The following is a 24,080-nucleotide window of genomic DNA, read 5'->3' on the forward strand; positions in this document are numbered from 1 at the left end:
TATTGACATGTATATATTCAATGGGTACAGACACTTAAATGAGTTACTATTCATGGGATTGAATATGTTATGATTATGATGCCTAAACCCATATTCTCTTATATACTGATTTTGGGTTTCTTTGAGGGGTTTAAAAGAGTCTGAAACATTCAGTAAATTATTAAAGTATAAATGACAGTAATTTGAGGTAAGTAATGTTGGCGTATCGCTTTGGAATACCCCATCTTCTGTCTGATGCTTCACTGGTGCCATGATTGAGTCCATCTTGCTGTTCATCCTCTTCCTCATTTACCTTCAACTTTTCAAAACATTATTGTGTTCTCCAGTGCCTTTATATGTCCAAAATAATGATTGTTCTTCATGTGTGCTTCAAGCTGGATTTGGCCGAGAATCCTCTTTTCCTTGCAGTTTGTGGTATTTGTATTAATCTCATCATGGTAAAAAGGCATCAGTGCTCTTCTGGTTTTGCTTTCACGTACCAGGAAATACCTTATTCTGAATAATTCTGATCTTAGTACTTAGCATGTTTCCTGGCTTCTTGATCTTCTGTTGAATGTTTCAAAAGCCTCTGGCTTCACCATCAGCATTACAGTTAGCTCTTAAACATTTGAACATTACAGTTAAACTTTTTAACATTTAGCCATAGACTCATCCTTTAACATTTCATCTTCAACATCTTTGTTTTCTGGTGTCATTAATTTATCGAAGGAGGTTACATCTTCCACCAGTCTTGAGCCTGTTTTGTTCTTTTATGTTTTGTGAACAGGGTTGAGTAGAGTGGTGTGTAATTTTTTTCTTGCTTTCATATTCATTTTGTCCATATTCAGCCCTAATTGTGGATTCATTTCTGTTATAAAGATTAACACTATTTTGGTTCTGAATTTTAGGTAATTTTTGGTTATTGAATATTTTGCCTTATAGCTTTACAGACTGTTGCACCAAAAAAAAAAAAAAATCTAATGAAAGTGAGGTTTTGTCTCATAGGGGCGGGAAGGAGAAATCCGTCATTTGTTCAGAGGGTTTGCTTTCCTGCACTGTAAGAAGCTGGTGGAAAACGGCGGCATGTTTGTCTGCAAGACTCGTCACTTGGTCCTTGCTGGTGGTTCTAAGGTGAGTATTCATCTCTTTGCTATGCAGCATTTGGCCTTGTAATAAACATGGTTATTGCATGACGGCAAGAACTGAGAATGCCTTTAATTATTGTCAGACAATTCTGAATTTCCTCCATTTTTTTTTTTCCCTAGACGTGTTTAGACACAGCCTATAAATTATAAATTTGTTGTGCGTGGAGAAATGCCTGCACATCTGCATTGTTTTATTTTACAGTCAAACCCCTTTAGCAAATGCTGGTGTGTTGAAGCTTAATCGCTTCTGTCCCTCTTTAATTTCATAATAATTTTGCAAGCCTGTGCGTTTCTCAAGGGGACCGTCTCTAGACAGCTACCAGCCATTACTTTAAGCAAAAGATATTCTTTGTCTCTTCAGCCCAGAGATGTTACCAATTTCACAGTGGGCGGGTTCGCACCCATGAGCCCGCGAATCAGCAGCCCAATGCATCCGGGGGGTGGCGGTAAGTAGATGCCGCGTAACACATTGTGAAGTGTACTGCACACAGAATACTTTACAAATACATTATGTGTGTACATAAAACTAATGGTGTAAGTTTCACTCAACTGGTCGATCTTTCAGACATCCCTAGTTGTTCGTGACAATCAAACTGTCACTGTAACGCTACTGCATGAATTAGCGTGATTCAGTGTGTTTGTCAGGTTGCTGGCTAACTTTATTAGCATACAGAGTTTGCATTAGTATTTTTTTTCTCTCTGACTCCATTCACCACTGAGAAATAATGCAGACATCACACCTCTCTCAGATGTCGTCTGCAAATTGACAGCAGCTTCCTGAAACCACTGAATAACGTGCAACGGGCCGAACCCTTATTCTTCATGCTGTCCATTTTTCTTTTCATGGATTGTAAGAGAAAATGTGGTTGGGTTTACGTCCAAAGCTGTTATAACGTTTAGTGTTTAAGATGTTAATCACACTGGGTGTGATTTGAATATCGGCCCCTGTGATTGGTCGTGATGCTTTGGTAATGGTCTTTCGCTTCAGGCCAACCGCAAAGAGGTGGAGGTGGAGGCATGGGCCGGGGGCGGGGAAGGAGGGACAATGACCTGATTGGACAGACGGTCCGGATTTCACAGGGACCATACAAAGGTTGGTAATGCAGTCAGTTCTGATGGGATGATTTGAACTATCAATCTGTTCTATTTGAAACCATCATAAATGACATGTCATGTTCACTAAATTAATACTTGTGACCTAATACTTCATATCGCAGGTTACATTGGCGTAGTAAAGGATGCCACTGAATCCACTGCCCGTGTGGAGCTGCATTCTACTTGCCAGACAATCTCCGTGGACCGCCAGCGCCTTACAACAGTGTAAGCTTGGACTGTCTTGACGGCAGTTTTCATTTGAGGATTAGGCTGTAGACTTGAGTGCATTTGTGCCCTTTACATTTGTTTGGCTAATGCTTGCTATCTGCAGATGTGACAAGTAGAGCATGAAGCTTATCCTTTATTTTACCAGGAAGGTTCCACTGAGATACGATATCTCTTCTTCCAGGAAGTCCTGGCCAAAATGGCAACAAATAGGGAAAATAAGATACACGTTTCATATACATACATACAGAGATGATTAATATGAACACAAACTAAAACACAAATACTCGCTCTCCAGTAGAATAAAATTAATTTATATGAAACAATGACACTGTTCTTTAAGGTCAGAGTTAAAGAGATTTTTAAACGCATCCAGAGAAGGCAAGGAGTCTAAATTCAACATATTTTGTAATATATTCCACTCATGTGGTGCATAAGAACAGTTTCCTCGGTTCTGTGCGTGTGGTGGGAAGCTGAAGGAGAAGTTTAACTGATGAAGTTACTTAAAACTGACAAAGATCAGACATTCCAACACTAAATATCTCTGAACATAAGTGTTCAGATTCTGCATGTTTAATTATGTTCAGATAAGATAAGATGCCTTTTATTGTCATTGCACAGAGTACAATGAAATTGAGTAGCAGTCCCTACAGTGCCTCCACACATAAATATCAGTAAATGATAGAACAATAGTAAAGCTGCAAATTAAAGTAGTAAAAAATATGTATTATACAAATATTAAATGTTTAAGTATGTTTCTGTGCTTATGTGTATACTGTAAATAGAATGTATACCGTAATCTAAATAGCAGCTGAGATATTGCACTCTGGGATATTGCACAATGAGGCCTAGCTTATGGTTGTATAATAAGGAAATGTAATATAAAAGGAAATATATGTACAAAAGTCCAAAAGAGATATAAACAGATATAAATATGAAAGTGAAAGCCAGTGCAGTATTCTGTAGACACAACCGTAAGTGTTTTGTTGACGGTCACATGGGTCCCAAATCAGACAGTGTCATTGTTTTGCAGCGTTCAGTTCTCGCACGGCTCTGGCATAAACACTGTTTTTAAGACTGTTTGTCCATGATATGATAGACCTGAAACATCTAGCAGAAGGCAGCGGGCCAAGCAGATGATTTCTTTGAGCCTTTAAATTCAGGATGTGCTCTTTATTGATAGGGGTGCCAAGCGTCACGGAGGAATGACCTCTACACATGGAAGAACACCGATGTATGGATCTCAAACCCCCATGTATGGGACTGGTTCCCGGACTCCGATGTACGGGTCACAGACGCCTCTTCATGATGGTGAGAGATTCATCAGTCAAACGTACATTTGATGCTTGTGCATCGCGACTTTCCGCATTGCGGTTTCATTGGATCAGTGATTTTTTGGGTATTTCGCGAAAGCCACAGACAGAAAAAGTTTAGTAACTCCTACATGCATAAAATACATGTGCAGTGCTGGTTTGGAGGACGCCAAGCATGTTCACAGCCGCCCCTCTCGTGATCTCCCGCAGTGATCTCCCGCAGTGATCTCGCAGTCAGCTTTGTATCTCAGTTTTCTTGTATCTTTAAGCTTCGCTCCACTGCACTCAAGGTTTTTCCAGATGGGAAGGGGCCAGTTTCCCAAACCCCCATGATGTGGAAGGGTCGACTGTGGTTCACATTAAAAACATTGAGCTTAATAAATAAGCTAATTTGTTTTCTTGCAAGTAGGCAGCAGTGTTATTTGTTTTGATGAGCCCCTCCCTTCATAACAGGAAGCCGAACACCTCACTATGGCTCTCAGACCCCATTGCATGATGGGAGTCGTACACCGGGACAAAGTGGAGCCTGGGACCCCAACAACCCAAATACCCCTTCACGGTAAGAGTGGACTGAATAAAACATTTCCGCTTGATTATTGACCTCTCTAATCGTAAAGAATAATGGGTTAGTGCCTTCCTTGTAAATCAAATCCTTTCGTGAATTTGTAGCTAAATAAAGTGTCGTGTTTTAAACAAATCTGAAAAGAGCTGCAAGCATTGTTTTAGTACCCCGAGTTGCTATTCACCATAATTGCATTTATCTGGAATGTTTCAAGGTATGAGATTCAGCAGAATTATATAGGGACATATTGTTTTTGAGGAAAAATCCCATGACGTTTCACAATGCGTATTGCCCTAACATTTTGGATCTTGGCATTAAATAAATATTTAAAGGGTTAGGTATCAGCAAATCAGATGGCCTGTTGATCTGTCTCTTGTGTGAAGACATTGTACTTGTCTGACATTTGTGTCATTTGCCTTAACTTTCCTTGTTTTTCCTTGCCTGAAATCCTCTGATTGCAGCCCCGATGATGATTTTGAGTTCGGTTATGATGATGAGCCTTCAACATCTCCGCAAGGCTATGGTGGTACACCTAACCCCCAAACCCCCGGGTACCCTGAAGTACCGTCCCCACAGGTCAACCCACAGTACAACCCTCAAACACCTGGCACTCCGGCCATGTGAGTAACTTCTTAGCCCTTGTTTGTGCTTAAAAGGGTCCTATTATGCTCATTTTCTCTCTTCATAACTTTATTTTTGGGGTCTACTAGAATAGATTCATTGCTTCAGTGTTCCAGAAGCACACTGTACGTCTCTCTCCCCTCTGTCTATAACTGCTTGAAACACTCCAAGCTTTAAGCCCCACCCTCAAAGAGCCCAGTGTGCTCTGATTGGTCAACTTGCCTGATTGGCCAGTTTGCCCTTCAAGTTCCACCCATCTTGCAGTCTGCAGGCGAATCCTGGCAGATAGGTGGCCAATAAGGAATTTGTTACGAGGTGACCTCACCATGCCATGGAAGTAAGGGCTGGGATTTCAACTATGTGTTTCAGGCAGACTAGAGAAGAGTGGTTTCTGTGGTGACCATTACTCCTTTTGGTGTGTTCTTCGGGCCATAAGACTTTGCAGGCCATTTACATGCACATAAACCAATAAAACACACTAAAGGACAGGGAACAAACGGAAAAGTTGTTTGTAAACTACTTTGTTCAACCATCAAGCTTCTCACTGCTTGCATTTCAGGTACAATACCGACCAGTACTCTCCATATGCAGCTCCCTCACCGCAAGGTTCCTACCAGCCCAGCCCCAGCCCCCAGAGTTATCACCAGGTGGCCCCTAGTCCTGTGGGCTATCAAAACACACATTCTCCTGCTAGCTACCACCCTACTCCTTCACCTATGGCCTACCAGGTAAGAGTTATTTTAGCCTCATGGGGGGTGAGACTTTAAACTGAATTACCTAAGAATGTTTTTATTCCTTTCCTTCCTTTAGGCTAGTCCAAGCCCCAGTCCGGTAGGCTACAGCCCCATGACTCCAGGTGCCCCTTCTCCTGGTGGATATAATCCCCACACACCAGGATCCAACATTGACCAGACCTCATGTGACTGGGTTACTACGGACATCGTGGTTAGGGTCAAGGATACGTTTCTCGACGGACAGGTTATCAACCAGACGGGCGTGATCCGAAGCGTCACGGTCAGTTTTACAACTAATGTTTTATATTTAGATTTTAAATTTAAAAGGATCGCATTATCAGAGAATGTCTACATTGCTTAATTGTTAATAAACTGTAGCTGCAAGTCATTTCTTGAAGATTCAAACTCTACCCACTTAGCTGATATTCTTTTTATTTTTTAATGCATAATGTGTCTTAGTAAACACTTTGCAAGTTGCTGTACTAAGTACTACCCCTGTCCTGAATTTCAGTTGTTTGTTTGCTTGTTTTTGACTCATAGGGAGGGATGTGCTCTGTCTTCCTCCAAGACACAGAGAAAGTAGTTAGCATATCCAGTGAACATCTAGAGCCAGTAACGCCCACCAAGAACAACAAGGTATGCATTTTTCAAGTTATCAGTATAGCAACATTTTTGTAAAGAGATGCTACAAATTTGATTAGCTTATGCAATTGAATTAGCTTGACTGTTTCAGTGATCATCTTACATTGCACCATTTTTCCCAAACTTTCAGTATTTTCCCTTTTCCGTTGACTTTCTGTCAAATACTAGTGCCAAAAGTTCCAGTACCAAACCAGCTGGGATACTTTTTCGGTACTTTGGGGTGGGATTGCAAACATGTTCATTTTCAATTTGTTTATGCAAATAGTCTGCCTCTAAACACAGTACATCTTGAAAAATGTTACAAACAATGATAAACGAGGAAAGAAAAAAACAAAAGGATCCGTGGACAAATGATTTAAGCTTTTATTGTGATTCAGAAGAAGAATTGGATGGCATTACAAGAGAGAAAGTATTTTCTATAACATACTAGGGCAGCACGATATTGGAAATAAATATCGCAATGTGGTTTAGTTGTAATAAATATTGGGATATTTATAGAGCAGAAAAACAAGTTCAAAATACATTTCTGAAGAATGATATAAGCAGCCTGGATGAAATAATGATGATGATCTCAGAGAGTGCATGCAGGGCTCATGCAAAAGCAGGGACGGTAATCTGATTTTTAGAATGTATACTAGATAATCTTGAAAAGGAACAGTCATTTAAATTGCAGTGCTTGCTAAGTTTTGTTTCCTATGCCAAGGTTAAAATGTTTAAGTGGAACTAAAACACCCCACGTTATAAGAAGAATAATCCGAGAACCTGTAGGAAACTGTTCATGTTCAGATATCTACATTTGAATGGGGTAGTTGGTGTCCAACACATGAACTTCAGACTTAGGCACAAATTTTCTTGACCATCTTTCCGCTGTAAGTCTTGGTCCATGTATGTGAAGTGTGTGGTTCGGTCCTGTTTAATACATCACCACAACAAGCAGAGTGCTGGAAGCTTCAGATGTCTCTGCTGTTTGTTTTTGCTTCGTTTTTGTTTTTGAATTTGATTTGGTAGAACAGAAATACGTTTGGAATTAATTTGTTTTGCAGGTGAAGGTAATACTGGGTGAGGACCGAGAGGCAACCGGCGTGCTTCTGAGTATTGATGGGGAGGACGGCATCGTACGAATGGAACTGGATGAGCAACTCAAAATTTTGAATCTTCGTTTCCTGGGGAAAATGGAAGTTTAAGTGAAACTTTTCACACTGAGCAGCCGCAACCCACCACAGCACTTGCTGACACAACCAGCATCGTGTAACTTTGTCCTGCTGTCATGTCATTTTATTTTTCTAGTTTGTTTGTTTGCAGTATGAATAACAGCGGCACAGCCTGGAACATAGTTAAAATTTTTTTTTATCGTGTTAAACCGTAAAATGACGCACCCCCAGGCCCTCTGTTTTTAGAGCCGACTATTTTCAGTGTGAAATTCCGTGTCAATAAATAGTCAAACGCACCAGTTTTCAGTGGGATTTATTTCTACACACTATCAGTAGGGAATTACAGTTTTTATGTTTGAACTGAAAACGGCATTAATGAATGTCTGGACTTTGTGCTTGGTGTGCATTCAGGCACATGGATGGTACGGATCTTCATGCTTGATGGGAAAATAGAATATGGGAGAGTGTGTGGGACAAGGACGTAAAGGAGATTTGGTCAAGGGTGGGGAAGAGAGTACGGAATCCTGGTCGTGCTGGTGACATCCCAGTGTGAAATTCAGATAAAGGGGTATCTTCACTTGGACCAATACTTCTCGCTCCTGAATCAGAAAATTCACGGGTGGTTACATAGCACAAATAAGCACGCTTTATTTTTATGACTGCAAGCCCTCTTGCTCGCTCACTATAAAAATGGTGACAGGAAAATCAGTCAAGACCGCTGTTTTAATGACCCTTTGTGAGGATTATGACAGACATCTGTACAGGAACTGCCCACTTACTTTGTCGTCTGTCACACACTGGATCTCATGCATGTCGCTCAGAATCGGAGCCAGTGCCTTACGGAGGTCATCACTCTAAAGGAGAATTGAAACCTGGTGATTACTCAAGTCCATTCTCCTTTTTGTGTTTGCTATGATTTTTTTTTCCAAAATGGGAAAATTACCTTGTAAGAGTTAATGCAGGAAGGTTCAATACCTGAATTCCTCAAGATTCTGGAGAGAAGATAAGTAAATTTTATATTTATATTCTCAATTCAGAAAGGTAGTTTGTTGCTCAGTTTTTATGTTTATGTGATACTTTTGTTTCTAGGCAAACTTCCTCAAAAAATTCCTCATAATTCAAAATCTAGGGAAACGTTTTACAGAGAATTTCATTTAGACTTAGAAAACTGCATGATTACAGAAGCAAACACTTGACTTATCACAGCATGCATTTGTAGTCTGTCATTTATTATAACTTTATTATATGCCCTGGCATTTGTTGTGGCGCAACGTCATAGTTCTTGCAGAAAAATATAAATGACAATGTTGACGTATATTTAGATTGGTGCCTTACTCATCAATGTTGAAACGTCTGCGCAGCTTGAGTGATGTCTGAAAGTATCGCGTCGGGGAGTTCATGCCTTCCTTGCAGGCTGCGCAGGAACCGTGTTTGATCCATTCGTTTCTCCTGTACATAATCATGTATATAAAATTGTGTTATATTTGTATATGTATTTCTTTATGCATTCACGTTAAGTAAAGCAGTTTGGACCTGCTTAAGCCTTTCTGAAGCAAACGTCTTTCTGAATGACCCACTTTGATCACTATCCACAGCTCGTGATCGTAAGTGAGATCACGGATTTCGATTTTCCGGTGAACTGTAACCCTTATTCTGATGACTGTAGACACCGAACTGATCCGCTCGTTAATCTCATGTTTACTTTTGCTGTCACTGGTAGACAGGGTCCTGAGGTAGTTAAGCTTCCTCATTACGGGCAGACCCTCTTAGATTTGATGGTGTTTGTTCTCATCCTGAATGCTTCACACGCGGCATAAAATGAGTGCCAAAGGTAGTGATCTAATGACGCCAAAAACACCACCTACAGTGGGATCCCTGTATCTTTGGTCTCAGTCTTCGACATTGCCTGCTTGGACTGGTCATGTGGCTAAAATGCGAGATCTTACCAAAATGTGAAATTTCTTCCCTTGATCAACGACGGCCATAGCTGGGTGAGTTCAGGTTCGAGTTCCTAAATTCAAGTATATAAATAAATTAAAAACTGCTGCCATACAGAAAACATCAGAATCAGAATAGACTTTATTGCCAAGTATGTTTGGTGCATTTCTCACCTCAAGATCGGAGTTGAAAATGGGCCAGCATTCGCAACATTTGTCAACGTGCATAGGCCTCAATCAGAAAGGAAGGAAAGTTACACATGAAAGAGTGAGGAAATATTTTATCTTAAATAATTAAGATGAAGAATATTAAAGTAACTTTTTTGAAGCCAAAAAAATCTAAATATACATAATTCTGAAGACCAAAAGATGAGTAGAAATCCTTTACCATAACCCATGAATGGTCCAGTTCTGAACATGTTGTGGTACCACACAGCCTGAGATGTTCTTCAAGCTCTTGAAAGGCAAAGGGTTCTTCAGTCATTTTTAGAAATGGTCCAGCGTTTACATAGAAGGCCTGCTTCTGTTGTTCCATAAGGTCAAATTCAGAAAGCTAGTTTGTTGCTCAGTTTTTATGTTTATGTGATACTTTTGTTTCTAGGCAAACTTCCTCAAAAAACACTCATAATTCGAAATCTAGGGAAACGTTTCACCGAGAATTTCATTTAGACGTAGAAAACTGCATGATTACAGAAGCAAACACTTGATATCACAGCATGCATTTTGCTTAAGGCAGCCATAAGATTAGTATATTTTCACTAATCGTGGTGTTTTCGTGTTGTGCCACAGATAGGGGAAATAAACCTTTCTCTCACCACACAGAAAGCTCCCGGCCATTGGAGAGCGAAGTTCATACACTCCCACCTGCACAACCTTCCGATGGAAAATAAGGACACAACAGCTACAGTCCTTCATCTGCCATCTTTGCATAACATTTTATCTATCTTTCAATTGCTTATTGAGTACGAGGTTGCCGGGGAGGGGGACATTAAGCTTATTTTATCCCACATAGATAAGTATCCAAGATCAAGTTCTATAGATTTGCCGACGCAAGACAACACACTGGACTGGCTAAAGTACCAATGTGCTAAATTTAGTCTTTCTCAAATGCAGTTTTGCTTGGTGTATTGTAACACTAAACAGGTGTGTGTGTGTGTGGATTGTGTTTATATTACATTGTGGGGACACGTGCCCACAATGAGTCCCCACAAAGATATAATTTCAAACCTGTGTGTTTGTGTGCATACCTCAACCTCCCCCGCCTCCGATGGGGACTCCTTCCTAGTCGAGTACCTCACAAAGTCTCCACATAGTACAGCCACTACATATTTTTAGCATCTGGTTGTAGCCTTGAAACTCATTTACTCGGAATGCACCTTCAACTTATATTATTATGAGATCAAACATGTAATTGCCATAGAAATAATACTCTTTATTTGTTGCTTCAGTGATACATTTTTATTCTCATTGTCTTTCTATAGCAAATACAGTAAATATTCTTACGGTTTCTCCTTTAAGATAAACATGCTGGCATGTTCAATACTGAGTGCAGGGACACTGAGGAGAATCAATAGAAGTATACTGGTAGTCATGTCTGAACTGTAGATATAAAAAAATACATAAGATTTTGGGTAAAATACTATATGACGACATTTCTTTAAGATACTATGAAGTAATCAAACATTCAAATCAGGAAGCCAGATTTATGCACATAAACATTTACACAGATATAACCACTCAGTATTATGACAGGATAATGTTTAACAAACAGAAGTACAACCTTTGTGGATGCATGCCATTCTTATATTGATATCCAATGAGGACAATTAGATAAAATTAGCCCTTTAATTGTCTTTGATGCTTACAAAAACATTTTTTGCCATGTCAGTAAGTATATCCTCACGCTAATCTTATCTCCAATCTCACCTCAGAGTAATGACAGAGCACAAGAACATGAATGACTTGAAACTTACCATTTAAATTTGCACAGGCTCAGAGAATATGTTTATCAATGCTGGATATCATGCAGCTGTCATTAAATAATGATCGCAATCACACTGTAACTAAAAGATTAAAAAATCACAGTTCCCTTTTCACCAAATAAATATTGTTTCTAGAGGAAGTGAAACTCAATAAGAATAAAAATTCAATAAGGCCACAGCCACGCATGACTGCATATCCCTCCTAATGCATACCTCCTAATTCAGTAATATCAAAGCAATTTATCTGAAAATGAATTTAATTTCTTTTTAAATTGACTGGGGTCTTGAGAAATTATCTGTTTTGTTTCTTCACATTTAATTCATAGTTACTTTTATCAATAGCAACAGTTGCGCAATAGGAACATAATGATAGCTATTGGTATTTCACAGTTATTATCATTATTATTATCATATTCATTATTATCTCAGTACTCATCTAAACTAACTCACACTAGAAGTGGTATAGTGCTATATTTGTTATATATCTAAAAATGTTAAAAAAGCAAAATAAGAGAAAAAAAATGAATCTTAACATTGCGGTCCTAAGCCTGAGTAATCCAGTTGTACTCCTGGACTTAGAGTTTGGTCTCTCCGGCTGACCATACTTTGGCTGTAGTTCAGAAATACTGTAATATGCTCTCATGCCCTTATCCAGGTCGTGGCTCGAGAAACAGACGGAGGCTCTGCACTGAACAAGATTCAACATGAGACACTTACTGGTGAGGAACAATCGTAAATCTTTTTGTTTTCACTTGAAAATGATGTGAGAATTGCAAGTAAAATTATACAGATAACATCGAGATGAAGGGAATGATTGATTTACTTAGGAAAAAACAAAGTTTATTTAACCTTTGCATTTCTAAGGCCTTGTTTTATAAGATGACAAAACATAGCAGGTTTTCCAGCAGTTCAGTTATATGCCACAGTGTCTGTGAGGATATGGTAAATGTTTGTTCGACTGAAACATTTGCAAACAAATGTATGAAATGTATATGAATATTTATATACATTCTACTATTGTGCAGAACTGAATAATTAGTATGTCCTTTTATACATAAAACATGCTCTTACCTTTCTGATTGGTCTGTATTGCTTTTTCTCCACTGACAAGAACAAGAATTGCTTATATCATGCATAAATTTAAGAAAAACTTGGAATAGTTTACATTATGAAATTTCTTATTAAAAAAATGTCATTTATGTATTTTTGCAAGCTACTAAATGACTAAAAAGATGATGCGAACAGGGTTTCTTATAAAAATGTACAGTTTGAATATATTGGAACATTATTTAATAGTGGATCATATATACTAATGACTTGTAATGACTTACAGACTGAAGCAAACTAGTTGTGTAAATATGTGCATGTCTAACCCATATGTCTGGAGCACAAAATCTTCAGAAAATGGGGTTTCTAAGCTAGTATACATACGTCATCCAGATGATGGTAGTAAAAACATTTTATTGCCTCCCTTCACAATAAGTTTTCTGATTGGTCAGTTCAGTAGGCAGTGAGAAGGCACCCACTGGATGGTGATCTTCTTACTGTGTCCCTCTGATTACATCACGCACCCATTTTGACCTTGGTACATGGGAATGCACATGTTCAACATAACAGTCTTAAAGAGACAGTGTTAGGGTGAAAATAACCAAACACACGGACAGAAAATATGTCAAACTCTGATTAGTATTTATTTAATCATTGCAAGTACTGATTTAAACATACGGTTTACAAAGTGCTTTACAGGCATTTAAGAGAAAGGAATTAAACAACAGCATGAAAATAAGGAAAACAAAAATAGAATCTCTTTCTAAAAAAAAAAAAAACAAAAAAAAACTAACTAATAAAAATAAAATACCACCAAAAACACGGGACTTTAAAGCACATGTTCTCAGTGAGGGACTTTAGACCACCCTCTCTGGTCCTCGTGCAAGGGGACACGAACCCCTGCCACACTGAGTCCCCAACCCAGTGTCCTCTGGAGGTCTCAAGCCCATTTTGGGGGAGCCAGCCCTGGTTGACATCGACAAAGAAGGGACCCAAACCCTCCCTCTATTTGTAGTACACAGCCCTAACCATACCACACCGGGAACTCTAGCTCCTACCATCTCCAAAATAAATTATATGCTGTATAATATATAATATACCATAATACGGACAATACAATGTATATTCTCAGCTGTGGTAGCAAGTTAAAGGATGCATATGTTTTTCTATATCAAACCATAAACTGTTGTTCTATGCAGTTTGTCAACACATGCTTATTGAAATTTCAGATTTTGTACAGACAGAAATTAAGACAAATTATGCTTGACCTTTTTGCCTTTCATAAGACCTTGATACTTACGGTATTTAAGTGGAAAACAGAAGACTTTTAGGGGGAAATAAATGCTTCAAAAACCTTTCAAAACCATGGCTGCATATGCACGTGCCATTTAAGTAGTACTTTGCAGAAGCCCCTTTTATTGCAACCATTAATCTGTTTAGAAATGTCACCATCAACTTGGCACGTCAGGATTTGCCAGTTACCCATTACTGTTTTGCAGTGCAGTTTGAGCGCAGTTAAATCTTAAATTGGGAGATGATCCCCTGCAATTGAGTTTAAAGATATTTTAAAGAAATTGATGTCTCAGATATGGATCTTGCTTTTCCTAATCCATTCCTGAAGTGAACTGGCCGTGTCTTGGACTGTTGAAATTCCTTAACTTCAGCTTTGTAGCAGAAGGCAAAATACCTTGGTGATTGGCAGTATTGTTTGTCCCTCTCTGTCTTAAACAATGCCACTGTCTCACTTGATGCATAGCAAGATACTATGGGTGATGAGATGTGTTGGCTTTGCACCAAAAGTATCAGATAACAAGTATATCATCTGCTGTAAAAGGTGTGCATGCATTCAACTGAGGAGTTTGATTTTTATTTTTTCTTATTTTTTCCCCCTAACATATTATTAAAGGTGGGAATGGGGCCTACTGTGACTGTCGATTTGCATCTTTAGAATCATCTGACAATTCAAGGGTGTATAGACTTGCACTGCTATGATACAATATGATATAGATATGCGCTGCATATAATAAAATTATTTATTTTGTGGAGCCCTACTTTCCCTGTATGTGTTTGTTCATTCAAGGCTAAATATTAAGCCCGGACAATGTTGAATTTTGAAACATTCCTTATGTTATATGTAGAACTGACAATTTGAAAGGCTGCAAAATCAACAACAGATGGTTACTAAAAACAGTGAAAACACATAATTCTAGCACAGATGTAGGGATAGGAGACCTCCCGTGCAAAAATGGTTCACTATTTTCACTTCTGCTCTCATTCTTAAAGCAGGATATTTTTAGTAGAGTTTCAGGTCTCACTGAAAGGGAAAGTATCAGATGTAGAACTACTTCTGTAAAATATTAACAGCTCTGTTTCAGTTTCCCTACCTATCACCTTCAGACTGAATGTCATACTTTTTATTCATGTAACCTTAGGCAGCCTGTTTAACTCTTAAACCAGTGGAATAGCCAGTAAAACACCACTGACATGGCTCATTCCCATTCCTCCAAAAACGACGACAAAGATCGGAAGTGTTTACAAATACTCACTTTCTCTTCGCAGAATTTGCAAAAGTTGGTGAGTCGCAGTTTTAACACGACCTCTAGACATTTGGGAAACAAGGTGCCGGAGTATCAGAAGTTATTCCAGGTGAGTTACACTGTTACGAGAGAAACTGCATTTTATTTTTTATAAACATCCAGGAGTTCCCAGACCTGTTCCTGACAGATCTTTGTGTATGAAGGTTTACAGCCCCCCCCCCAACAATGAAATGTAAAAGAATGAAAACATGCACGTAGATTAATTTGATTGGACAAGAGTTTGAAATTCCAAGTTTATCTCTACGCTAGTTAGGATTTTTACGTCTTGGCAATGTTAACATATAAATAAAAAAAAATGGTGGAAACAAAACTTTAGTTTCCATCTGACTGTGTACCTTAGAAGTAACACTATCGCAGATCACCCTTACTAAGAAAATTAGCCATATTTGGGAAAAAAGACTGAAATCTGTTATCTGACCTGTGTGCCCTTTCCACTAAGCGATGAAATTTGGTTGGAAAACAAAAAAACATCAAAGCAAAATCCCTACAGAACATGTCCTATTCCCAGCCAGCACGAGACACAAAACTGGGGTACGATTAAATGAATATGCCTTAACAACTTAATAAGAGTTCATGTTTTTGATGTGAAGAAGTGGTCCATTACGCCAGGTCCTCAGGGACCCCCAGACAGTCCATGTTTTTGCTCCCTCCCAACAGTCTGGGGGTCCCCAAGAACCAGGTTGGGAAAGGCAGGTTTAATGGACCACTTCATCACACCAAAAACATGAACTCTTATTCCCGGTTTGGAAAACATTGCATTTACCCATTGCTCTTTGGCCCTTAATTCTAGGCGGACAATAATCTACCCGTCCACATCAAGGGAGGGACTCTGGATGTCCTACTGTATCGCTTCACTATGACAATCACCATTGCAGGTGGGCATTGTAATAGAATATAACACGACATACCACAGTCATATCTGAGCTCCAGGGAATATTACTTGCACAAAACATGATCTGAGGGCAGATCAAAAAATACTGGTTCAGAAAGATAACCAATCTGTAGAGGACGAGGGTCCAAGCAACTGCAGGAGGCGGGACCAACCAATCATGTCTCAGTCCTGCCTCCTTCAGTTGCTTGGGGGCTACCTCTTCTACAATCTGATTGGTGATCTCTCTGAACCAATCATGTGTCTTTCTGCCCTCAGAACATTTTTCTGTAAGTAAAACTCCCATGAGCCATATCTGAGTGACAACCGCTGTGACATTACAACATCATCTGTTCTTTCTTTACTCTCATTTAGGAAGTGGGTTCTCCCTCTACTGGCTTTTGGTTGCCTGTCAGCCCAGGAATAAATAAAAGAAGAGTATGTGTATGTAATAAGTTGTGACACAACACAAACTTGTAATGATATTATATTGGAAAACTTATGCAAAATAAATTGTTTCACAGCACACGTTATGTTAAGGGAGCTATTTTTCCTATTTCCTATGGGGGAAAAAAAATAAAAATAAATGATAAAGTACTGTCTTCAGTAAAAGTTACCCTTATGATGTACAAGTAAATAGCTGGCACAGTGGCCCTGTCATGGGTTGTTCCCTGCCTTGCACCCACAGGCTTCAGACTGCCCCCCCTCCCCCATGACCCTGAAGAGGAGAAATGGTTATGGATAATGAATGGATGGATGGAGGGAAGTAAATGGTTGCCAGGCGCTGTCCTCTTCTGCCATCTTGTGGCAGTTCTGCAAATTACCATCTATCTACTTATTATAATATAATAATATTATTTATGAAATAAAATCTGCAAAAACTGGTTCTGTGCCAGATGCTGAATGTTAAGCTCCAATAAAGGGTGGCATAGCGGGTAAGCAGGTGTCATTGTGGGTTCAGACCTCCAGAGCTGTGGCTCACTGCTGCCCCCTAGTGACTGGTGTTTGCCTAAGCTTCCTCCAACCATCCAAAAATGTGCTCTTGAAGTGAACTGGTGTCTCTCAGGTCCTGTTTACACTTGGTTTTAAAATGTCTCTTGGGCGGCTGGATCATAAGCAGTCAGCTGAGACACATCGCCGTTTACACCTGTATCTCTTATGGTTTCCAAGGTGTCCAGCTGACCACTTGTGTTCAGAGTTCATTACCGCCTGCGTCACTTCCGCTAAAAGGTCAAATGGCCCCGCACAGAGTTATTATGACGTCCATGTCAGAGACACATCAGGATGGGTTAGCATTTACACTACAAAAGATACGTGTTCAAATGCGTCCAAGACCAGTTTGGCTAGTGATTTGGGTGATCGGATAACAGTGTGTCTTGCTGGCTGTTTACACTTATATTTAGTCCTGCCTACGTCAGATCCGATCGCCCTAGACACATTTTTTTAGATCAAGTGTAAACGGGGACTCAGTTGCAGGTCTGATAGACAAGGGTCATATCAAGCATGTATCCTGCACTTTCTGGCATAGAATCCTAAGGCGTCGTTACGGATAATGGACCAACTCACACTGATGCCTTAACAGCAGACTGACGTCAATATGTTTCCTTCCAAAAACAAACTGCATACAGCTGCAACTAATTCACTTACACGCTGGGTGTCTTACATTTGCAATGTCCTTTTCACAGTTTGCAGATTCCATAATTTTGCATATTAGTTCTGATTCATAAAGGATACTAGTTATAATGTTGAACCATGATTCAAGAAGAAATAAAATAGTATGTTCTTTAAAACATCATTATAATATTTATTTCAAATGCTACATAAAAAAGTGAAATTGCATTTCGCCTTTCCATTTCAAAAGACTTCAGCGTCACAGCAGAGCAAAAGAGGAATCCCACGCACCGAAAAGCAAGAATTTATTACAGTATAGGTTATGATGTTAGATGTCCAAGCCTCTGAGCTTGCAAAACACTATTAATGTTTCACATCACAAAAATAAACCACAAATATTGGCCACATAATACTGACATGTACATCTAAGAAATTATATAAACAGAAATTGAATATAATGTGCTAATATAATTGTAATATTATTATGAAAGTAGACCTTGTTAGGGTAAGTCTGCTGACTTGCTCTGCTAGTTTCCTCTTCCTCTGCTGACTATATTACTCTTTGCTCCTTGCTCTATCAATAACAGCTGTCCAACAGCATCTTTACAAATACTGTCTCCCTCATTTGTCATATGCCACTGAAAAGGATCTCTCTTTCTTTCAGGTTTCCTTTTAGTATAAAATACCTTGGAAAATCTTTACAAAATAAATGAGAATAAGTGAAAACCATGATCAGAACTCAGAGAGCTCAGTCATTTGGGCTAGTAGTTCCACCCAGTCAAAGCTCTAACCATAAAATAGTAAAATAGTTTCATCCAGCTTTGTCCTAATTAGTGCAGAAAGCGACTGCTCATCTTGTGTTCAATGTTCACCTTCTCCAATGACTGTGAAATCAAGAGAAAGTTCGCTGTTAGACCTGCTACTTGGGGTAGGGATGTATTTCATGTGCCAATCATTAAAGCAGAAACGATGGCCGAAGAGTAAGAGGGATTACTGGGAACTGTCAATCACCAAATGGCTTTAGCTGCTCAACCCGCAGCCCACCAGCTGCATTACAGATGATCAGATTTATTAAATAAATTTAAAAATGTAGAAAGTGTGGGGAAGCTTATATATTCACATAAAATCTGAAGATGTTTATGCAACTGAAATACATGGAATCTTGTTTAATCTTTAAATTAGATTTACGCCATTTTAACAGCACATTATGTGAAAATTTGTCAAAATGTAGCAAATTTTGACTTTGTTATGTAATAGCACCTGCATTTTTTAATAGTTTTGGCCATTTTGTAATAGGCAGCTTGAACACAGTATGTAATAAATTTCCCCACGTTTGTTAATAAATTATTATTTATACTGGTGGTTATTACAAAATGCAGGAGTTGCACTTTTTTATGATGAAAATGCAATAATACGGCACATTATGTAATAAACAACCGAAACTGATGTCTGCATTCACATTGACTACTTACTACATAATGCGGTGTTATTACATAATGCACTGCTTCACACTGCATTACGTAATAACCCAACAAAATGTAACATATTTTCACTTCATTATGTAACAGCACTTGCATTTTGTAATAATCTGTCGCATTGTGTAATGAATGCAATATGCAATAAATTTCCCTGCATTTTGTAATAAATTATTACATATAGCAGTGGGTATTACAAAATGCAGGAGTTTTTTATGATGAAAATATAACAATATGGTGTATTATGTAATATCCAAAATGGATGGATTCATTCACACTTTGTCAAGTTATTACACAATGCGGTGTTATTACATTATTATTACATTATTAAAATGCAGTGTTTCACGCCACCCTACAGAACAATTAACCATACAGTAATCTGAGATGGAGTCACAGGGGAAGGAATGCGCAGAAAGGTGTCGGCATTCACCTTCCGGAACTCATCAAAGGAGATGGCATTGTCCCCATCTAAGTCTGCCTCTTGAATGGTGCGGTCCGCGATGCTCTCCAGCTGCTCCTCTGTCACTTGCATTTCAAGCATGGTACGCAGCACCTGCCAAACATACAACCAATCCTTACGCAGCACCAACCAAAGATACAACCAATCCCAAGGCAGCACCTGCCAAGCATACAACCTTACTGCTTAAATGATCAGAAACTTCATCATAATTGTCATCATCAAGTCACAAGTTCCTTAAATAAAAGTGATAACGTAGGGAAAAATTAGAATAATTAAAATATTTAAACAACAACAATAATAACAATTATTATAATTATAATAATTTAAATCTGCATGCTCTGCTGAATTAATATCAATGTATAAAGTCTGTTTGGCCCCAGGAATGGCACTTGGATCACTGAGTGTTTATTACATTTAATACAGATTACAGTATCGTCTATACTAGTGTTTGTCAACCTGGTCCTGGGGAACCCCCCGACAGTCCACATTTTTGCTCCCACTCAGCTCCCTGCCAGACAGTCCACATTTTTGCTCCCACTCAGCTCCCTGCCAGACAGTCCACATTTTTGCTCCCACTCAGCTCCCTGCCAGACAGTCCACATTTTTGCTCCCACTCAGCTCCCTGCCAGACAGACCACATTTATGCTTCCTCCTACTTCCTGGTCAAAAACACGAACTGTCTGGCAGGGAGCTGGGATGCAGCAAAAACATGGACTGTCATGGGGACGCCGCGGACTGGGTTGAGAAACACTGGTCTATAGAAAAAAATAATACTGTTGCATGGCTCTGTTACTAACCTGTAACAGCTCATCCCGAGAGATCTTGCCATCATTATCTTGGTCGTACAGCTGGAAGGCAACTGCAGAAATGTAAGGACAGGAAATTAGATTATCACCATGCTTTTCAGTGTAGATGCTGGACGTCAGCAGAAGAGCTTACATCTCAGTTTGCTGATCCTGCTGTTGATAGGCTCTGGGCTGTCCGGCCTTTTTGCCCGGTTCTTATCCAAAGGGCGGAAATGGGCCAGGATCCTCACAAAAGAGTGGAAGTCTACCGTTTCCTGCCTGCCAGAAAAACACCGCATGCAAACACATGCACAACCTTGATTCACTGTCAGCTCCAGGAAGAGTGACAAAGAATCTAAATCAAAATATAAAGCTGAGGGTTTAATTCCTCCATGTGCAGTTGGCCTCCACTGCTCATGTTCACTCCAGTTTTCTCTTGCAACTGTACGTTCCTCCTACAATCCAAAAACCTGCAATTATGTGGACTGGAGTTTCTAAATTACCCATTTCTGTGTGTGTGTGTATGTGTTTGTGTGTGGATTAGGTGTATAAATTACATTGTGGAGACCAAATGTCCCCCACAATGTGATAAAAACCTGCTATTTTGACACTGTGGGGAGTCCCCACAAAGATCTGCGAATGCAATCAAAAAACTAAAAAATGCTGGTAAAAATCTCATATTTTGTTTGGTTACTTGTGGTTAAGGTCAGGGAACCCTGTACTGGTTTCGTAATATATTATTATTACATAATGGTTATCTGACTAATTTACTGTCATCTTGTTTCTTCATTACTGAAAAGTACTCTATTGCGCTAAACTGAAAACACTTAAGACATTTTATCATCTTACCCTTGTGAAAAGAAAGCTCCAATTATCCGATCGCCAATGGGGTTCGTTGCCAGCTCTTTAACTGATCCAAAATCTTGTGGACTTTCAAAAAGTAGAACAAAAGCATGTCAATGAATCATAGGCCAGGATTACACTTGGTTCTAAAATGCATCATGGACAATCGGCTCAGAAGTGGACCGAGATAAATACAAGTGTAAACGACCACCAAGACGTACTGTGATCCGATCACCCAAACCACTTGCCGATGTGGTCTGGGACGCATTTGGCCACGTAGGGAAGTTACAATAACTGACCTTCTAGCAGAAGTGACCCAGGCAGTAACGAAATCTGAACACAAGTGGTCAGTTGGGTACCTTGGAGACCACGACAGACATCAGTGTAAACGATGACGGCCCTGGATATTTACTTATGATGCAATCACCCATGACACATTTTTAAACCAAGTCTAAACAGGAGCATATTAGAACATCCCATAAACAACACTGATTACAGTATCAGAATACGGTAAATCTTTTAAAATCATCATATCAGATACTTTCATCCAACTTCAAACCAATGAACATGGTGAAAGTCACTTGTCCACCAATCCCCAGCAGAACAGCACATTCAATGGTACCCTAGTCTATCCAACGACAGACACTATGGGCAATTTAGGGACACCAGTCAGCCTAACTGCATATCCTTAAATGGAAATGGACATGAGGACAATCTGCAAATTACACACACACACACACACACACACACACACAGAAGCATAGGCAACCAGTCATTCATCCAGACATACAAATAGTAAATACATTCACAATAAATTTACACATTGATATGACTAACACAAGTCACATTTTCAGATCTAACTTTACAATATTTCCTTTGATTGAACTAAATCTGTCCAAATACCATTTTGATACGACGAGTGGGGGTAAAATTAAGGTAACAGCGCTATCCCACCCTAAATCAGGTGGGCCTATTGTGCAATTCCATATCTCCGAAGCAAAGTTATAAAAGTGGCTCACCTAAGATAACCCTTGTTGCCCTTGTCTAATGCTTGGAAGCGTTTGTACAGTCGTTTTATATGCGCAGGGGTGACTGCAAAAGTATATTGAAACAGGTATGTTTGTTAAAGCATGGTGTAAACAATTATAAAGCGCTCAGTATTCGGTCACTATCTCATATGAATAACAATACACTGCATAATCATCCGTAGTTATATAATATTTTTCGTTATGACATTAGAAAACTGAAAAGTACGGGACAGTATTATAAGTAGACAGAACAATTCAACGTGTTGAGCGCTTTAAAAATCCTCTCCCGTCTTGTACGTATAATACGGATATGACCAGGCTTTCGTGGAACACGAGTTACTGTAAAGAGACAAAACAACACACGAACAACGAACTGGCTCCTATCTGAAACTCGGAAATATTTAAAATATCGTTCTATGGCGTCGATGTAAATCTGAATTTATAGTTAACACAATCTTACATCCAGTTTCCTCAATTAATCTTCCCAAGTTTGGAATTTTAGATAGGGTGGAGTTACTAGAGCCCATACTATTCTGCGAACCGTTTTATTTTAAAAAAGAAAATATATACTAATTTTTGTAACTGCGGTTTTTCTATATCTCAGCAATTTTAGCAACAAATCTTAGCATAACAGTGCAAAAAATTAATTTCGCAATTGCTGTGCCACGGCTGTTCGGAATCACGGCGAATTCTGCATGATGGACACGGGACCCTCCAATTGCTGTGACGAGCGCAACCACCAATGATACGCGGCATCGCAGCCTCATTACAATAAAAGCAACGGCGCGTTATTTCCATCATTCCCATTATGTTATCATTACACTATTTCTATCTATTGATCTTTTATGCAGCCAGTGGACGACGAGTGTATTTGTTCTGGAGAACCTTGTCTTCAGGTATCAGAAGAACCTGCATCTGAAGATCAGCAAGATAAAGGTCCCGGTGGTTGATTTCCAGTGTACCCGGGATCCCTGGAGATTTACGTCTATCCAAGCATGTGGAGAACATGAGGGTCAAACAAGTCATACTGTTACTGGAAGTCCTAAACAGCAAACAGGACATACAATACAAATACACTGTCCTGTTCAGATTCTATCTATCTATCTATCTATCTATCTATCTATCTATCTATCTATCTATCTATCTATCTATCTATCTATCTATCTATCTATCTATCTATCTAATCATCTGCGTTAAACAAATGCGTTTCGATTAACAAATTTGTATTTAAAAAGTCCTTACTAACTGTTGTGCTCTGCTGTAATCAATGAAACGGTGTAACAAAACTATTTTGCTATTTAGTTTAAAATATGAGCAGACATTTCTCACATTTACCTTGTAATCCCTCTTATTGACACAAGGTGGCGGCACCACCAGTGCCTTTCTGAACTAATACGCTTGAATTTCCCAGTCGCGGCAGCTAAGGGCTGCTTGTCATGTCACTCTTCCGTTCGCCCTTACTCATTTTTATCTACAGCGTCTGCATATTTTCAAGGACACATACATATTTAAGGATAAGAAAAAAGTTTTACTTTTATGCTTTCAAGCCGATAGGCCAAACAGGAACTTTCCATTGTGTTGTTTGGGTAACTGCCATTAATTGTATAATTTTTTTGAGAAATCCCCCACGCATATCTGATTTTAAATGTGAATATTTAATTTATTTGTTGTATTTTTGCCATAGAAACGCTTATTTATGTGTGATTTCCCTCCCTATTCTCCTTGTTTTTTTAATCCTGGTAGGAGGGGCCTCTACTGTTTAAGGTGTTTATTTTTCATGCCTTGGAAGAGAGGTTGCTGGAGAGGAATGTCTAGTTGTGTAAGGGTTGGGGTTGTTTCTGTCCTAAGACACACAGTGCCTTTGTAATTTGTCAGTTGTATTGTTTGTAGCTATATTCTATTATCTGGTGAAAGTAAACCCTTTGTACCTTATGCCACCAGCACGTAACACGGAAATTGGAAATGGTTCGATAAATTCAC

At 39.1% G+C, this 24,080-nt stretch overlaps 4 protein-coding genes across 6 annotated transcripts in view; 2 read left to right on the forward strand and 2 right to left on the reverse strand.

Annotated features, from left to right (window-relative positions):
* Window positions 1-7,763, forward strand: part of supt5h (SPT5 homolog, DSIF elongation factor subunit) — a 17,391-nt gene extending 9,628 nt beyond the window's left edge. Inside the window, exons 20-30 of the mRNA XM_023812168.2 lie at window positions 985-1,110; window positions 1,486-1,570; window positions 2,113-2,217; window positions 2,342-2,444; window positions 3,628-3,755; window positions 4,211-4,316; window positions 4,781-4,939; window positions 5,500-5,668; window positions 5,751-5,954; window positions 6,215-6,310; window positions 7,360-7,763. Coding sequence (XP_023667936.1) covers window positions 985-1,110; window positions 1,486-1,570; window positions 2,113-2,217; window positions 2,342-2,444; window positions 3,628-3,755; window positions 4,211-4,316; window positions 4,781-4,939; window positions 5,500-5,668; window positions 5,751-5,954; window positions 6,215-6,310; window positions 7,360-7,500 — 1,422 coding nt within the window. The 3' untranslated portion in view covers window positions 7,501-7,763. The remainder of the gene's footprint in view (window positions 1-984; window positions 1,111-1,485; window positions 1,571-2,112; window positions 2,218-2,341; window positions 2,445-3,627; window positions 3,756-4,210; window positions 4,317-4,780; window positions 4,940-5,499; window positions 5,669-5,750; window positions 5,955-6,214; window positions 6,311-7,359) is intronic.
* On the reverse strand, window positions 6,666-12,826 carry rnaset2l (ribonuclease T2, like). Of its 3 annotated transcripts, none has more exons than XM_023812195.2 (10): window positions 11,378-11,852; window positions 10,908-11,003; window positions 10,220-10,277; window positions 9,793-9,860; window positions 9,579-9,636; window positions 9,414-9,478; window positions 8,803-8,916; window positions 8,411-8,459; window positions 8,247-8,321; window positions 6,666-8,066 (listed from the first exon to the last, which is right to left on the reverse strand). In XM_023812195.2, the coding sequence occupies exons 2-10, from the start codon at window positions 10,994-10,996 to the stop codon at window positions 7,875-7,877; spliced, it is 768 nt and encodes a 255-aa protein (XP_023667963.2). In that variant the 5' UTR covers window positions 10,997-11,003; window positions 11,378-11,852; the 3' UTR covers window positions 6,666-7,874. The 3 variants fall into 3 exon arrangements, with proteins under 3 accessions (XP_023667963.2, XP_072557756.1, XP_023667965.2); XM_072701655.1 differs by having other exon boundaries at window positions 10,652-11,003; XM_023812197.2 differs by lacking the exons at window positions 10,908-11,003; window positions 11,378-11,852 and adding an exon at window positions 12,458-12,826.
* On the forward strand, window positions 11,954-16,424 carry cox7a1 (cytochrome c oxidase subunit 7A1). The gene is made up of 4 exons (XM_023812201.2): window positions 11,954-12,105; window positions 14,993-15,079; window positions 15,821-15,905; window positions 16,274-16,424. Exons 1-4 carry the CDS (start codon window positions 12,091-12,093, stop codon window positions 16,327-16,329), a joined length of 243 nt encoding a protein of 80 aa, XP_023667969.1. The 5' UTR covers window positions 11,954-12,090; the 3' UTR covers window positions 16,330-16,424.
* Window positions 16,425-17,678: 1,254 nt separating this feature from the next.
* Window positions 17,679-23,086, reverse strand: chp2 (calcineurin-like EF-hand protein 2). The gene is made up of 7 exons (XM_023812199.2): window positions 22,561-23,086; window positions 22,092-22,164; window positions 21,079-21,159; window positions 20,384-20,508; window positions 20,242-20,303; window positions 19,415-19,537; window positions 17,679-18,393 (listed from the first exon to the last, which is right to left on the reverse strand). Exons 1-7 carry the CDS (start codon window positions 22,625-22,627, stop codon window positions 18,340-18,342), a joined length of 585 nt encoding a protein of 194 aa, XP_023667967.1. The 5' UTR covers window positions 22,628-23,086; the 3' UTR covers window positions 17,679-18,339.
* Between the last annotated feature and the right edge of the window lie 994 nt (window positions 23,087-24,080).

Source organism: Paramormyrops kingsleyae, chromosome 17, assembly GCF_048594095.1.
Source record: "Paramormyrops kingsleyae isolate MSU_618 chromosome 17, PKINGS_0.4, whole genome shotgun sequence".
NCBI classification, from domain to species: Eukaryota; Metazoa; Chordata; class Actinopteri; order Osteoglossiformes; family Mormyridae; genus Paramormyrops; species Paramormyrops kingsleyae.

Bases quoted from the DNA above. Each gene is read 5' to 3' on its own strand.
- rnaset2l (XM_023812195.2), bottom strand. From the start codon at position 10,996: ATGACTACCAGTATACTTCTATTGATTCTCCTCAGTGTCCCTGCACTC. The intron at 9,861-10,219 runs GTGAGAGAAAGG...TTGCCTTTCAAG, and splicing joins GGCCGGGAGCTTTCTGTGTG to AGCTTGAAGAACATCTCAGG. The intron at 8,322-8,410 runs GTAATTTTCCCA...ATTCTCCTTTAG, and splicing joins CCTGCATTAACTCTTACAAG to AGTGATGACCTCCGTAAGGC.
- chp2 (XM_023812199.2), bottom strand. From the start codon at position 22,627: ATGGGCTCTAGTAACTCCACCCTATCTAAAATTCCAAACTTGGGAAGA. The intron at 22,165-22,560 runs GTAAGATTGTGT...ATACTTTTGCAG, and splicing joins ATTAATTGAGGAAACTGGAT to TCACCCCTGCGCATATAAAA. The intron at 20,509-21,078 runs GTAAGATGATAA...TTTTTCTGGCAG, and splicing joins GGAGCTTTCTTTTCACAAGG to GCAGGAAACGGTAGACTTCC.
- cox7a1 (XM_023812201.2), top strand. The intron at 15,080-15,820 runs GTGAGTTACACT...CCTTAATTCTAG, and splicing joins AGTATCAGAAGTTATTCCAG to GCGGACAATAATCTACCCGT. The intron at 15,906-16,273 runs GTGGGCATTGTA...ACTCTCATTTAG, and splicing joins TATGACAATCACCATTGCAG to GAAGTGGGTTCTCCCTCTAC.